Source organism: Mastigoproctus giganteus, chromosome 8, assembly GCF_048544385.1.
Source record: "Mastigoproctus giganteus isolate SK-2022 chromosome 8, ASM4854438v1, whole genome shotgun sequence".
NCBI lineage: Eukaryota > Metazoa > Arthropoda > Arachnida > Uropygi > Thelyphonidae > Mastigoproctus > Mastigoproctus giganteus.
This window is the reverse complement of record NC_143582.1, coordinates 36,302,138-36,319,546: the sequence shown is the minus strand read 5'-3', so window position 1 is coordinate 36,319,546 and position 17,409 is coordinate 36,302,138. Positions and strand designations below refer to the sequence as shown.

The 17,409-nt window shown below is 35.3% G+C and overlaps 1 protein-coding gene across 1 annotated transcript in view; it reads left to right on the top strand.

The window, feature by feature from the left end:
• LOC150081445 (ribosomal biogenesis protein LAS1L-like) overlaps positions 1-16,492 on the top strand; it is a 154,863-nt gene extending 138,371 nt beyond the window's left edge. Inside the window, exons 12-13 of the mRNA XM_090379302.1 lie at positions 14,652-14,790; positions 16,290-16,492. Coding sequence (XP_090235428.1) covers positions 14,652-14,790; positions 16,290-16,392 — 242 coding nt within the window. The 3' untranslated portion in view covers positions 16,393-16,492. The remainder of the gene's footprint in view (positions 1-14,651; positions 14,791-16,289) is intronic.
• The last annotated feature ends 917 nt before the right edge of the window (positions 16,493-17,409 follow it).

Sequence of the window (17,409 nt, the reverse complement as noted above, 5' to 3'; positions counted from 1 at the left end):
TGGCTTCCTATTGAGTATTGAAATGGTTCAGAAAATGGCTCAGGAAAGCATAATGCAATATCAGTCAACGTAGTAAAATACCTGCCAACTTTTCTGGCTTTCACAGAAGAAGGTGGAAATTGTGTCTTATAATTTTATCGAAAGTTTGTGTGTACTTTTGAAACACCCATGTGAATTATTTTCAAATAAAATCTGCCGAATTTATCAATATTGGTGGTTGTAGCTATGCTTATTTATCACGGAACAATGCGATCTAATACGATTGCATGCCCTATTCAAGGTATGGTCTGTTTTGTCTATTATAAAATAGCTGTGATTAGTGTGTACTTGTGTCTTTATATAATTTTTAGGTTAATTATCCTACATTTGTTGCATAACGCTTACAAATCATTCATTCGTTGCTTTTTTTTTTTTTTTTTTCTCAATGTGGGGTTTCTTTGGATTCATCATCATCATCATCATCATCAGCCATTCTCAATCCACTGCAGGATGAAGGCCTCTCCAGCAACTTTCCAGTTCCTTCTGTTTTGAGCACTGGCCATCCATTTACTACTCAAAAACTCATGAATTTCATCTATCCATCTCCGCCTTTGTCTTCCAGGTTTTCTTCTAGCTCCTCTTGGGTACCATTCTGTTATTTTCTTAGTCCATCTGTCATCATGTCTTCGAGCTATGTGTCCTGCCCAGGACCATTTTAGTTCTTTAGTTTTGATAAGAATGTCCTTTACTTGAGTTTGCTGCCTAATCCATGTGTTTCTCTTCTTATCTAACAGTCTGATTCCCAATATAATTCGTTCCATTCTTCGCTGTGTAGTTCTTAGCTTCTCTTCCATTCTTTTGGTGAGTGCCCAAGTTTCACTTCCATAAGTCATGGTGGGGAGTATACATTGGTTCATTATTTTACGTTTCAGACAAACTGGGATATTGCTCTTCAGTATGTGACTATATTTCCTGAATGCTATCCATCCAAAATTTATTCTTCTCTTGACTTCCAGCCATTTATCATTATTACAGCTAATAACTTGTCCCAGATAAGTATATGACTCCACCTTTTCAATTACTGCTCCTTCAATCATTATTTCCCTTTCCGTGGCATACTTGTTCATCATTACTTTTGTTTTAGCCATATTCATCTTTAGTCCAAAATCCTTACTAACTGTGCATAACTGATTAAGATTTTCCTCTAATTCTTTGGGATCGTGGCTTATAACCACAATGTCATCTGCAAATCGTAAATGGTTTAGGTATTCTCCGTTCACATTGACTCCTTTCTGTGACCAGTCTAATCTTCTGAAAGCTTCAAGGGCAGCAGTAAACAGCTTCGGAGATATTGTGTCTCCTTGTCGAACTCCTTTCTCGATTTTAAATTTGCTACTGTCTTTGTCTAGTCTAATAAAGGATGTAGCACTCTCATATATTTTCTTCAAAATCATAATATACGGAGTATCTATGCCTTGTCTTTCCAGTGCCCGAAACATTGCCTTATGCTGTATGGAGTCAAATGCCTTTTCATAATCCACAAATGCCAGGCATAATGGTGTTTTATATTCATTTGCTTTCTCCATTAGCTGTGATATTACGTGAAGGTGATCCATAGTTGAGAATCCTGTCCTAAAGCCAGCTTGCTCTTTCGGTTGATTCTCATCAAGTATTCTTTCTAATCTGTTAGTAATGACCCTTGTGAACAACTTGTAGATATGGGATAACAAGCTAATTGGTCTATAATTTCCAATTTCTGATTTATCTCCTTTCTTATGCAGCAAAACTATGATTGCATTATTCCACTGCTTAGGCATCACACCTTTTCTAATGCACTTTGTGAAGAGCCTTGCCAGTTTTTGTGTTATGTCTCTTCCTCCCAATTTTAACAACTCTACAGTAACTTTATCTTCCTCCGGGGCTTTCCGATTCTTCATTTTCTTCAATGCATGTTCTACCTCATCAGGAAGAATATTGGGTATGTCGTATGTGTTGCTACTTTGCAATCCATGTTCCCCACTGCTGGTATCATTCCCTCGCTCCTTGTATAATTCTCTATAGTAGTCTTCTGCTATTTGAATTATGCCTTCTCTGCTGTTTATAAGTACACCATCGCTATTCTTCAGTTTCAGTATCATTTGTCTTTCTGTATTACTGCTCATGGCTGCTGATTTAAATCCTTTGTTTTCCCTTAATGCTTGTTCTACTTTTCTTGTGTTAAATCTTCTTATGTCCTCTCTGAGTCTCTTTCTAATGGCTTTGCATAACTCAGTATACTCAATTTTCTCCCTGTCAGTGTTTTTCTTGATCTTCATTTGTCGTCTTTGGTTCATCATGACAAGTGTTTCTTGACTAATTTTTTCTTCTTTGGATTTCTGTTTCCCTATAGGTTTCTTGGGCTTTATCACTTTCAGAAAGTTGTAATATTCCTCGTCGATATCTTGGTCCTGAGCAGTCTGCAGAAGCTCAAACTTGTTCTTAAGTTCCAGTACATACTGCTTTTTCTCCTCCTCTGTTATTTCAAAGACCTTTGTATTATTTACTCGAGTCAGTTTTTTCCTTTCCTTTCCTACATCTATATCAAGTGTACATCTTACCATTCTGTGATCACTTCCAACATTTACCTTATTCAGGACGGTAACATCATTCACATTGGATTACTTCAATACAAATTTCAGGTAACAAAAGTATTATTTGAAAGAATTTGGAGCATCTCTCTTTATCTCTCATAAAATGCAGAAAAATTGGTATGAACAGACTTATGGTGCAAATTTTTTGGGAACATTGAAGAAGGCTGCTGCTGCTACTGCTACTTTGAAGTGCTCCATATCATGACACCAGGGAAAGACAACAGCTCTCATATTTTGGCAGTTATGTTACATGTGTATGTTAGATTTATATATCTTTTAATTTCATTATTTGTGTTTGTAAGTAGTATTAATCAAATTTTGGCATTTTTTAACAAACTATATATGAAGTATGATAAAAAAAAATGAACTAATATCAATGAACTAATATTTAGGAAAGGATGGGGTTTACCAGTTGTTCAGATGGGATCTCCTTTCCTTGATGCTGCATATGCTGATTCCAACTCTACTGCACTTCTGGAAGTATTTTTGATAGGCTTCTTTTGGAATTGCTAATAGTTTCTGTATTGTGTTCTGAATAATTTCCTCAGCCTTTGCAAATAAAAAAAAATAAATAAATAATCACAGGGTGCTAAATCTGGCAAGTATGACAGAGAGGGGGATCACAGTGATGAAGTGCTTTGCAAGAGATTCTTGAATGGAAAGTACTGAGTATGCAAGAGGATTGTTACGGTGCATGTGCCAATTCCCTAAAGCCCACTTTTCCAGCCATTTTCTGTGAAGAGTATTGTGTAAATGCTGGATTGAGAGGCAAAAAAAAAATACAATAAGCATGATCTTCACATTTAACAAGATTTTTGGGGGGGGGGGACTTATAGAAGACAGTCTTCCATTGAGAGGACTGGACCCTTTGTTTTGCTCATAGTGATGGAAGAACCAAAGTGTGGGTCAGCAGCAGCAGCATATTGATGATGATCCCAATATATATCCCAATATATAAGAACTTGCTACCCTTTGTAATCATTAGAGAGAATATAATGCACAAATCTGGCTGAAATGCATTGCATTCCAAAATCTTGTGTTAAAATTGATTGAAAAGTTCCATAAAAAATATGTTTCACTGGCAACTTCATGAATACAAGTGATTGAATCATTAACTATTGAAGTTGAAGTGCAGCAATAGCAGTCTTCGATAGGCAAGAGGCCCTCTTTAAACTTTGAGAACCACTGAAAAGTCCTTGAATGATATGTAACATCTCTGAAAGCTGGGTTTCTCTTAAACTCTTCTCTAATTTGAAACAAAATTTCATACAAATTCGCTACAAAAAATCACTCATTTAAAATTCAGCAAAAATACCTTCTATTTAACTCATCAATTCAGACTGACTAATTGGTGTACATAAAGAGTTTATTTGTGTATTATATCCAAATGAGCCACCAAACTTGTGCCAGGTCTCAACTCGCTATGACACTGCAATTTCAAGATTCAAATTCAGTCCCAACCTTTTGGTCACACCTTGTATTTCTGCAGTGAACACACTGCCACACACAGTAAAGCATATTCTTATTGAATGTACCTTGTTCAACAATCTATATTCAGCTTCCCCTCAACCCGCAAAAACCTTTGTCTCTCTTTCCATGTCATAGACAATGACACAAAACTTTGAATATTTTTCCTTTCTGAAACAAATCCATGACTGCTTTTCACTTCTCCCCTAGCAGTTGCCATATGTTGACAGGCACACCATGACCTTTTTCCAGAAAACCCATAACAACAAACTCAGCATTATATGCACATGCATGCACACACATATTTGTACGTTTTTTATTTAATCCTGCCCCAAGTGAAAAAAAAATTGTAGTACAAAGTAAGCACTTTTAGAACGTAACAAAGAAGAAAATAATTAAGATTTTAAGAATAACACTTCACTACATGCAAGTATTTAGCAAAATTATCAGCTGATCGGCTTGAAATAAACAGATCGAAGTGGTTTAAATTATTTATAAAATATCACAATAACTCAGTAATCTAGCATAACATATGATAATGTTTATAACACGTATTCAATTTCAAGTCTAACAGGGGAGTCAAGAGAAACAAAATCAAATGAAACTAAAGAACCAAATGTCTCAAAATTCAATTTAGTTCATCATCCCAATTTTCTATTTATTGTGTTTGGTAATGTTTTGGTTACAAATGTGTGTTCAATCTTGACTGGTCAGCACCTAACCCTATTTTACCCATAGGACCTGTTATTTATATTGCATGATTTTGCATTGCACGAGGGTTTCTAGGAACACAACTATCATGCTATACAAGGACTGACTGTATATATGTACACACACTGAGTGATCACTGAATTATGACCACCTACTTAATACCTCGTAGGTCCTCCTTTTGCCCTCGGTACAGCAGCTATCCAACGTGACATTGATTCAACAAGATGTCAGGAGGTATGGCCAACCAAGCTGTGTGTAATGTAGATGGCTATGGAGGTGATTGGTGTATCCAGACGCCCGATATGCCTTTCCATAGCGTTTCACAAGTGCTCTATGGGATTGATATCGGGGAGTTCGGAGGCCAATCGATATGCTGGAAGTCAGAACTGTGTTCCTTAAATCATTCCTGCACATCAAGTGCCCGATGGCTCCGTGTATTGTCATCTTGGAAGACACCATCGCCATTCGGGGAAAAAAAGTATAACATAGCAGGGTGTACACATCAGCAAGCAGTTGACGATAGCGGAGACCAATGATACGTTGTTCCACATGCACTGGGGGTCCAAGTTCCTGCCAGTGAAACATGCCCCACACCATACAACCACCTCCACCAGCCTGCACTTTTGATACCATGCATGATGGATCAAGAGCCTCGTGTTGTTGATGCCAAATCTGTACACGGCCATCCATGGTGTGGAGTAAATAATGTGACTCATCCGACCAGCACACCCTCTTCCAGGCTTCTAATATCCAATTTGCATGCTCTTTGCACCAGGCGAGTCTTTTATGCCAATGAACCTTGGTTAGGAGAGGATGCCATATGGGTCGTCTGCTGGTATTAATCCATGCTTGCGACGCATGGTCATGCCAGATATTGTTCCAGGTTGTATTGGGTAGTCAACTCTAGAACAGGTGCTGTGCCTGTACGACTTGTCTGGCCCGGCGCTCACCTCTAACATCAACCTTTCACTGACCTGTACAGTTTTGCCGTCGGGTCGTTGCTTGACCATTTTGACGGTAGTCCTGGTACACTTTAACAAAGTCTGCTCTCGAACAGCCCACCAATTCAGCCGTTTGGGAAATCGAGGCACCAGCTCATCGAGCTCCTACAATCTGTCTTTTTTCAAAGTCCAATAAATCCTTCCTTTTACCCATCACGCCCGGAATTTTACTACCTGCTGAACTACTGACACCTTATCTATGCTACTTAGGTTGACTAACTCTGCACTCTCGTACCTCACGTGGTCAACGGGCTGCATTCAGATTTCATAGGGGTGGTCATAATTCAGTGATCACTCTGTGTGTGTGTGTGTGTGTGTGTGTGTGTGTGTGTGTGTGTGTGTGTGTGTGTGTGTGTGTGTGTGTGTGTGTGTGTGTGTGTGTGTGAAAAACAGTTCTTGGGCTATGCAAACTTTTATTTTTCTTTGTTTGCAAAGAAACTATTATAGTGTAGTTCTTTTCTATTTTATCTAAATATGTGGAAACACACAGATGCCTTAGCTGAGCAAATGAGTTATGGCTGCCACACATGAACCACAGATGCTTCAAAAATTTGGAAAATGAGATAGCTCCTTCTGAAGCAAGCTTAGCTAGGACACCTCCTGCTTGCTTATGCTGGGAATAAACTAAATGGCTCATTAGGATTTCTTACTTGATCCAGCATTTTTCCTGCTCTTGCAATAATGGACATATGTGGAATTTTAAACGAGGAAATCAAAGAATATATTTTTGTTGAAAGGTATTGATTTTCAGCTGTGTGGATGGAGTACATGAAATGGCACGAAATTGCCAAAATTTTATTTGATTCTAATTGACCCGTCCTAAATACTTACAGATTAAAGACTGCATGGTGTGCACAAAATTCTAATAACCTTTCACCATTATTTGGAGAGAAAGGTTTACCTTTCTCTCTGTTGTGCTTCCAAATTTTGTTAAAATATCTGTGTAGATGTAATTTTCATTGCCAACTCTGCTGTTTAAGACCAATACTATTTTTTCTTGGTAATTAGTTTCTACTGCTTTTGGATATTCTAAGATGAGGGATTTCTAAGAACTCTTCTATTTCATTTTTTTTTTTTTTTTTTTTTTTTTTTTTTAACCTTAAATTTTGTCCACTTGATTTTACTGGATAATGCAAAGCTTTCCAGGTGGGTATCTCCAAATTCTGCCATCATACAGCAGACTCGATTTACTGGGATCGGATTAACTGGGACACCTCAAGATTCCAAATTAAGAAAAAAAAAAAAAAAAATCAACCAGAAATCATAAAATTCAAGTAATAACTAGAATAGGTATAAACAGATGTTTTGCAAGTCATAAATAAGTGACAAGAAGTGGCATTATAGTCGTCATTAGGAGATTAGTGTGCCTATTATTTTGAAACTCCCCGGCTAAAAAAAAAAAAAACTCAAATGTTTAGCTTGTTTTAGCGTGTCACGTCGATTGTTGTGTTCTGTCGCACCACAAAAGGACAAATTTTGTTTCGCCATTTATATCAGGGATGTCGGAATTTTTTTTTATAGTAACTTTTTTTTTTTTTTTGTTTAGAAATCGCGAAAATGATGGGCAAAAGCAAGAGTTGTGCTTTCAATTAAACAAAAACTTGAAACTGTTCAAAAGTTTGAAAACGGTGAATCCGTTAAATCTCCAAAGAACCATTATAATGTTGGTGACCAAACCATACGCGACATTATAAAAAATAATAAGCTATTCGATTTAAAATCGACATTGTAAAAAATAAAGGGAAGCATCGTATTGGACACGTGAGTAATGTGTGGTAAGTTCTTTATCTATCGCCTTACTTTTTACATAGGTTGCTGAACATTTTTTCGATAAGAAGTCCCCAACTTACGTAGATTCGGACTTGCATTACGTTACTTATAATTTTTTGACTGAAGGTTTCAAGTAAAGGGGACACACATTTCACCATAATGTAACAACTCACAGAATTCCAGCTATCTGTATTATCGCAAATGCAATAAGATTGCACTAACAGAAAAGCCCAGTATCCCAGAAAGTGAAAATTGTTTTTGTTTTATGGCAGTGACCTCCAGAAATGTGCTTCAGTAAAATGTGAGATCAGGTGGAGTGATAATAGTGAGTTTTTGCCTTAACCCTGTGAAGTTCTTTTCAGAAAATTTCATTTTGACCGTTATCATGGTGCCAACTAAGAGAATAAGCGACAGCAGTACTAGTAAATCTATCAAGAAAAGGAAAACGATCAAGTTGGATCAGAAAATTAAACTAATAAGGATGTATGAAAATGGCCAAACATAAACAGGTATCGCATGGAATTTGTCAGTGGTGAACACAATAAAGGGGAAAGATAGAATACGAGAAGTGGTCGACACCAATGAAGATCAACTATAATAATAACCAAGGCTATGAAATACATATCAGTTTTTACAGTTCAATAACATGCGTTTTTTTCTTCCTTTTATGTTTTCTTTTCTTATGTGCTGCTCCGACTACGTTACCACTGTCCCCAGATAAAGTTTTTAATTGAACTAATTAAAAATATATAACTATTTTTCTTCACTCTTCTGAGGATATTATGTGGTTTTTGTAATTTTGGAATATCAGGGATGTACATAGTAGCAATATTTTATTAATCATTTATGTTTTCTTTTCTTATGTGCTGCTCCAGCTACTTTACCACTGTCCCCAGATAAAGTTTTTAATTGAACTAATTAAAAATATATAACTATTTTTCTTCACTCTTCTGAGGATATTATGTGGTTTTTGTAATTTTGGAATATCAGGGATGTACATAGTAGCAATATTTTATTAATCATTCCCGAGTTAAGCAAATCTCAACTTACGTAAGAAGTCCTGGAACTTATCTCTTACGTACGTCAGGGACTTACTGTATTTTTGGATTAACCAGGAATATTTTTTTACCATCTATCCCAGAAAATCGAGAGTCTACTGTATTAGCATTGTTTTCACCCTGATTTCATTTCACTGCGTATATTGATGTACCTGATTGATTATAATGCAGTTATTGAGCAATATATTTAAAATTTGACATTCATTCTTTGCATCTTAATATTCAGTGGCTGGTTAGCTCTTTCTGCTTGAAAGCTAATAACTGATATAGTGTATTTCAGATGCCTTGGTTAAACTTTTGTTAGAATTCACACTTTCCATCTGTCTTACTCCTGTCTACTTGTTTTTAGCCCCTGGGGGAAGGTGGAGTTGTGTACCATTAGATCTATCAACTTAAAGATAAGAACAAAAAGGGTAGAGGTATTGAATAATTACAAAATTCTAAGTAGAGTGTGTAAAATTATTTTTAGCACAGACATAATGTGCTGACATCAAAAAAGTTTGGAAAGTGCTGGAATAATGCTTCCATTTCTTTGGAAGAATTAAACTTTCTTCCAAACTAAAAACAAAAGGTAAATAATGATTGCTCATTATTGTTTAGCTACATTTCCAATACCATATCAACTTCGGCTAATTCAATTGATTTGCCATTTAAGCTTATAATGTTGATAATGCCCATCTTAATGCTTATCTAGCATAGTCCTGGTTCCCTCACAAGCGCAGCTCGCAGATCTTCAATTATGTCCTGTCCAATGGCAGGACAAAGGTTTTAGAATTTAATTTTATTTATTTATCCTTTTTGGTAGACTTAGTCTCACCCTTACTTATTCGGTAGCTGGCTTTCTGCTAAGGTTACATCTCGAGTGGACATTGGGTCAGCATCCCAGTTAGCCCCCTGCAAGACTTGTTTCTTAGCCTACAACCTTTAGTAATGAAAAATTAATTCTATTTTAAGTTCCTCCATGCAATTACAGCAGGCCCTCGCTATAACGCTGTTCTTATATTATAACCCGTACTGACTATAACATAACGCTGTCACAAATCACTATAACGCTCTTTTACAGATTGCATTTTTGGCGTCTGGATGCAGTATGAAGACTACAAATGTAAGAAAAACTTGTTGCTTAGCCTACAACCTTTAGTAAATTCTGTTTATTCTATTTAATTAATTCTATTTAATTTCCTCCATGCAATTACAGTAGGCCCTCGTTATAACGCGGTTCACTTTACGCTGATTCGCTATAATGCTGTTCTTATATTATAACCCGTACTGACTATAACGCTGTCACAAATCATTATAACACTCTTTTACAGATTGCATTTTTGACAACAATGTCTGGACGCAGTATGAAGACTACAAATGTAAGAAAAAGACTGAATTTGAAAATTAAATTAGACATTTTGAATCGAATCGATTCCGGTCAACGACAAGTGGATGTGTGCCATAATTTAGGACTGGCAAGTTTAATTGTAAGACCAATTATAAAAAATAAAGAATTAATTTTAGCAGCAGGTAAGACAGCTGTTCCACTTCAAGCAACTAGGGCTGGGCCGGCTATTAGGATTGAAATGGTGAGACTTTATTGAAGATAATATCCAATACAGAATTCAGTTAAGTTAAATATTATAAACAAAGAGAGAGATTAGCCTATATGATGATCTGAAGAAAGCTCACCTAAAAAAAAAAAATGTGGAACCATTTAAAACTAGTAAGGGCTGGTTGAATAGATTTAAAACCCAGGGAAAAGTGCAACTGCAGATCAAGGAGCTGAAACTTTCAAAAAAGAACTTGTTAAAATTATTGAAGAGGGGTATTATGTGTTATACTTCTCAACAAGTTTTTAACATAGATGGAGCAGGACTTTTTTGGAAACGAATGCCTAAAAGAAGTTTCATATTGAAAGAAGAAAAAAACATGCCAGATTTCAAAGCGGTGAATGATCGGTTGACTTTTATGTTGGGTGGTAACGCTGTGGGGGATTTAAAATTAAAACCCCTTTTAGAGTACCAGGAAGAGGGCCAAAGTACAACCCAAAATCGACACATTTTTCATGATTAAATTCATCAATTAAATTAAATAAATTAAAATCAATTTAGATCAATTAAATTCATGATTTTAATTTTGATACGTAAGTAGTTACCACATAATTATATACATATGTAATGCAGAATATTTTGTATGTATAAATATTTGAATATACACTTTCTTGTTTGATGTTCTATGTTTGTATGGGCAGCTTTCCACTGGCATACGGTGTTCCAGATGAGCTCTTGGAAACGTTGAATTCTTTATTTGTATACTGCCCTGCTGTATAGCATCTGTTCATATTCAAACACCTTTATGCTACCACATTGTTCTCACAGTAACAATTACTGCAACATTAACAAATGTCTTTATTTGTTAATGTCACAGTAATTTTAAAGAAGTCATGATGGCAAGATAACTTAACAATTCTGAACTTGATTTTTCTTTGGAAGCAACAATTTTTGATAATTTAGATAGGCAAGTGAACTAACTGACATAAGATTATGGTAAAATGACTTGACACATTGGCCAATGTGTGACAGAACTCCATCTTGTATGAAGCTAACCTTCACTGTTGCCTGTATCTCTTGAACTGGGTATGTGATATCCTGTTGTACTACATTGTTTCAGTGGTACACTCTTTTGCTCCTTACACTGTTAGCTCCTCAAAAGGTACAGACTACAGTAGATATTGCAGACTTCCACATCTTGAAAGGGAGTTTCAATGATAGCTAAAAGTTTAAAATTTGGAATATTTTGGCCAAATAGATATATATAGTCTACTAACCCCCCAGCAGTAGTAGTTTTATAATCAACCAGTATGTTTCTGAGGTGTCTTTTTTTAAATTTATATTATTTTATTATATAAAATAATATAAGAATCTCCCTGATACAAAACTGGGTACACATTGAAGATTTTATTTTTCTGATTTTTATTATGTTTAATATGCAGTTTGATTTTATGTTACAGATTTTTTTGCTTTGTAATTATATTGCATCCCAGTATCAAAACATTTTTACATGGATTATTAAAGTATAAACATAAAACATCCCTCTTTATGAGGTCAGGAGTAAGATTCATGTAAAATTCTTGCTAATGCCAACCAGACAAGGAATGAAACTTGAAAAAGTCAAGCAAGACAGTATGTCTCTATTGTTAGCATGGAGTTTGACTAGAGCAATACAAATTTTATGAAAATAAAGGTATACCTATATACAAAGTTTTGAAATATAAAAGAATGCTTGAAAGAATTTCCCCATTTGGTTATCAAGAATTTTACATGTACCAAGAATCTTCCAACTTCACAGAGGGCCTTTATATGTTTTATTATGATAGTTTTCAATTTCTTCTTCACACAGTTGTTTGGTTGTGTAATTTGGAAGTTATTCCATGTTATTTTTTTCCCTCTGAAGAAGCTCAGTGGTGAAATTTCTTATCAGACATATCAATTTTTTTTATAGTTGCACAATTTCCATCACTTCATCAGGTAGACCTCATTTTATTTTTTTCCTAAATTTACGATTTCAGTTAGTGATATCTTTAAACTGGTAAAGGACGAACCATCTCAACAGGTATTTTTAGTTTTTTCATTTCTGAACTTTCTTCCAGTCATTCTTTTATACTTTAGAATTTTATACATAGTTGGACTTTTGTTTCCTTGAAATTTGCATTGCTTACTTTTTCAAGATTTGTTTCGTGTTTGGTCAGCATCAGCAAGAATTTTATAGCTATAAACAACTTGATTTTTATGTTTCGGGTTTTATTAATTGTTATTTATTTTAAAAAATAAAGTATAAATAAATACTGCCATGATGATAAATTACGTGCTTGTAATGTATGAACACCCTAGCTTCGAAGAAATTCGAAAATTTATTAAGTACTTAAAAAACTTTAAAGCGCTGGGAGCTGATGGAATAACTGCAGAGTTGCTAACGGTGGAGTGACACTATAGAGAAGAATGCATAATTTGATGCTGTTAATATGGTCTGAGGAAAAAATCCCAGATGAATGGACACTTGGAATAATACAGCTGATTCACAAAAAGGCTAATAAACTGCTGTGCTCTAACTATAGAGGTATTACATTGCTGAGCATTACTTACAAGGTTTTGTTAGGAGTTATAATAGACTGGCAGCATATTCAGAGAAAATCATTGGAGAATATCAGTATGGTTTCAGCTCAATAGCTCAACAACTGACCAGATTTTCATCTTGAGGCAGATACAGGAAAAAGCATTCAAGCACGATATGCACTTATTGTTGTTTGGTTTTTAGGAGCATTAGCAACTAAGCCCATATTGCTCCGGGGATATGCGGTGGTCATTCCCTGACCTTTCCGCATCCTCCGTATTTGGTGGTCACGGGCTCGAACCCCGGTCTAATCAAGAAGCGTGTGCTACGCACTCCTGCCCACCTGGTTACGGAGGCACCATGCACTTATTTAACCTATATATAGATTTCAAACAAGCTTTTGATTCCCTCAAGAGAGAGGACATGATAAATGATCTCCTCTCTTGGGCATACCTGCAAAGATTGTTAGGCTCATAAAAGCAACCCTGGCTGGCTTTAAGGCAGTGGTGAGAATTGACGACTCCCTTTCACATTAACGATGGTGTTAGACAAGGCAGTGCACTCACTACTGTATTATTTAACTTGGTTTTGGAGGTGACTGTCGGAAAATTAGAAGTGATTGGACACATAGGCACAATGATAGTGCAGGTATGTGCATATGCTTCAGATTTGTGAAGAGCCAGAGACTTGCCTGGTTGGGACATGTTATGAGAATGGATGACAGCAGAACAACTAAAAGTATAATGAAATGGAAACCTACTGGTAGGAGGGCGAGAGGAAGACTGCGGAAAAGATGGATGGATAGTGTAGAAGAGGACTAAAAGATCATGAGAATAAGAAATTGGAGAAGTTTTACTTCTGGGAGGACTTACTGGTAGAAGATCATCGAGACCCCATCCTGGGTTATAATGCCAGAAGAAGAAGGATGTATAGAACAAAATGTATGACCACTAATGTAAAAAAAAAAGGTGACCAATTACAGATAAATCATTCCATCTCATTAACTTTTAGGATGATGGCTTTGCTAAAATTCCATTTTTGAACCTACCTCAGTTCTTCTGCCATCCAAAATATTTTCAGCACTGATTGGTGCCCCATTTTTAAAATTTTGCCGCAAGATGTAGAGTAAATATTCATTTATTAAGATGGAAATCCAGATTTTCATGGAATTAAGATGGTATATTTTAAATCCAATGGCCTCCGTAGCCAAGTGGGCAGGAGCGAGGGTGCAGTAGCACACGCTCTTTGAGTAGACCGGGGTTCAAGCCCCTGACTGCTGAATACGGTCGATCTGCCAACCCGCACTGGACCAGCATGGCAGATTATGGTCCATTTCCCTCAACATGAATTGTTGAGGAGGCTTCCATCCTGCAGTGGGTTGATAATGGCTGCACTTTACTTTATTTTAAATCAGATTTACTGCTTTAAAATATAATTTCTTTGAACGTTAGGGCTTGTGATAGAGTTTGTTTCTAGTGTTTTAAATAAGGTTCCTTATCCCCATTTAATTAATCATTTATTCCTAGTATGAGTAAATAAAAACATTTATAGTCTATAAATGTAGACTGTTTACAATTTTATGGGAGCCAATAGACTGTAAAAGTCTACGAGCTAACTTTGGATGAGCACACTAAGGTACCAGTTAACATTAGTTTTGAGAATCTCTAATGCTAGTGCTCATTTTATGAAATGCATTTAAATTTCATTTCTTTCATGACAATGCCTTATTTAACTATTAAATGAAATCATTTGAGATGGCCTTGGGGGGAAATATTTGGCATCACTGCCAGAGATTGCCTGTCCCAATCTATAATAGCATGTAATATTCTGATATCACAGTTTTATCTTGTTTTTATAATAGTATGTATTGATATTCTTTTAAACCATCCTACAAATTTGTTATTTCAAATGGATATTTATTTTTGCTTTTAAATGTTTAGATATTGATTGGAGCAACTGTCCAATTGGAGCTGTCCCACCTTCCCTTTCAGAACAAACAATAAATGATAATGAAAAAAAACTAGAGAGTCATACTGATGATCAAGACCGCTATAATGTAGATATTCAGCAAGAAACTTGGTAAGCTATAAAACTTGTAATAGAAACTAGCCTGTATTTTTAATTAAAAGTTACACAGGTTGAAAGATGGTAAGAAAGCAATTTCAAATTTGACATCCAGTGAGACTTACACTGTTGATGATTATGTCAGAAAAATTTATTAATATTTTATTGTATTCAGGTCTGGGGACTGCACCTAAAAAAAAAACCTTCTGGGAGGGTTCAGAGAAGGGCAATCAGATTGATGCACATATGAAGACCAGCTTATAGAAGTTGTGGACTGTAAAGTTTGACAACTAGACATCCAATGAAGATTTGATTGAGGCATATAGGGCACAGAAGGGGTTGAGGAAGGTCTGTTCTCCCTTGTAGGCACAATAAACGGTGCACAAATAAAATAAGATTTCAGGGAATAATAGTTCACCTATGGGCAGTGGGTTGATGAACACGGGAATCAGTTACCAACCAGCATAGGCAAAGGTGGTGAGTCTGCTAAGTTCAAAGTGGAATTGGATGGTTACCTTGTATGAATGGAAATAGTTTTTTTTGACTAAACAGAAAAAGTGGCACTTCCTTGCATCATTTGGCCTTTGTAGTCACTGCTAGTCAGTTTGCCTTGTTTAAATCCTGTTTACCAAGAAAGGAAGAAAAAATTTAATGATTTTGAAAAGGCCAAAATAGTATTAGCTTTTTTATATGATTTCAAAGTTCTAACTTCATGCACATCATATTGAATAACTTTTTTAGCACTGTTTTGTCAGAGAATTGTCACAACCACTTGTTATCTGAAGAAATACGATAATTTCCTAACAGGCTGTAATAGCAGGTTTTAACCTTAATATTAAACCTTTGCTGTGCCATTTGTTTAAGAGTAGTACAATAGAGGAACTCGTGATAAAGTGAAGTTTATTTATTTTAGTGGAATATAGAACTCCAAAATTATTTATGGTTGGTGAAAAGCTACTTTCTAGTAATTGAAAGTTACTCACATATGGCAAATAAATTTCAAAAGCCTTGCTTGTTATTTATATTGTTACAAATTAATCATGTACCTCTAGTTGCATTTGGGTGTCATCGTTCCTTAAGTTATTTAAAGGCCGGACTAATCCATGTGTAACAAGGATTATTCAGGCTATCAGAAGTTCCAGTTTCACGAGTTTAGTTTTTCAGTTATTTATGTATTTGTAAAATGACAAGCAAATAGTAACAAGCATCCTGGTTCATGAAAGAATTAGACAAAGTATTAATAGGGAATGGAAGGATTTTTTTTTTTTTTGCTGATGCTATATAAGCTTGCTTACTCACATCATTTGCTAATACTAACTCATTGGATAAGATAACTTGGTACTTGTTTGTTATCCTCCCGCCAGTGTAAGTTACAAGCAAGTATAACTGGTGTATATTGACCTTTTGTAGTTCGTACATAAGCATGCACTGGTAGGATGATAATAGATGACTTTCCAAGGACTTTCAGTTTATTCTTTTATTTAAATTTTTTTTTTTTTTTTTTTTTATCTTAGCTTTCAAGATGAAGAGATGGAAGAATATTTGTTGATGGATAAGTCTCCAGAGAAAAAGAAGCCTAAAATTTCATGCCTTCCAGAAAATATAATTGTCATGTGATAGCTGCAAAATTCCTTTTATTATTTTAAATCTGACAACTGCATGTGTTCCAAGGTGATGTGTGACAGTTAAAGTAAATAAGTCTTCACGTATTGCAAAATTCATTTTTATTGTTTTTTACATATTTAATAAAGTATTCACATCTCATTGCAGCTTTCAAGATGACAAGATGCAGATGGAAGAATATACAATGGACAATAACAGTTTAGATTCAAAGAAGATTATCACACCTTCCAGAAAAAATAGTTATTGTAATACTACAAAATTTTTATACATAAGTAATTTTATACATCAGTCACAACCAATGAATATGACAAAAATTTGCCTAAAGTAAATATAAAAAAAAAAAAAAAAAGCAGTAGCAGAATTATACCAAATCCCACATAACACCAATACAATGACAAACCACTTTTAGCATTCTTAAGTTATATTCACAGATCTTAAATACTCTAACATGTATAGCTGCTTGAGAAAATGTGGGTCCAGAGCCCTGTACATATGATGACAATACACAGTATTGTTTATAGCAAGTTAAACGGACATATCATAATGATACAGGTGTTTAAACAGCTCCTGACATTACTGTGCTAGAATACACCTGACAGCAAATCAGAAGCAAACTATGAGGCCAAGTTTTGTGCTTGTTACAAACTACATTAAAAAAAAACTAAAGGCCTCAACAATTTTACATAAGAACAATCTAGAATACATTAGTGAGCTAATAGCTGACAGCTATCAGTGCTGCAGAAAGCAGCTTCATATTGTAAACACATTTTGATCATCTGCACAAGAACAAAAAAAGTTCTAAAAATATCTGCTGTCATTCCTTAATGAATGAGCACATGCATGATTTTGCAGCAAAATCAAGCTGTGCATAAAACCACTTTTTATCCACATCATGATCTGTAAAGCAAGAAGTGTTATCACAGAACAGATGTAATAATTTCTGAAAAACTGGAATGCATATTAACGAATATCCATAATTAATTTCTATTTGCCCTTTTCTAGAAAAAGCCA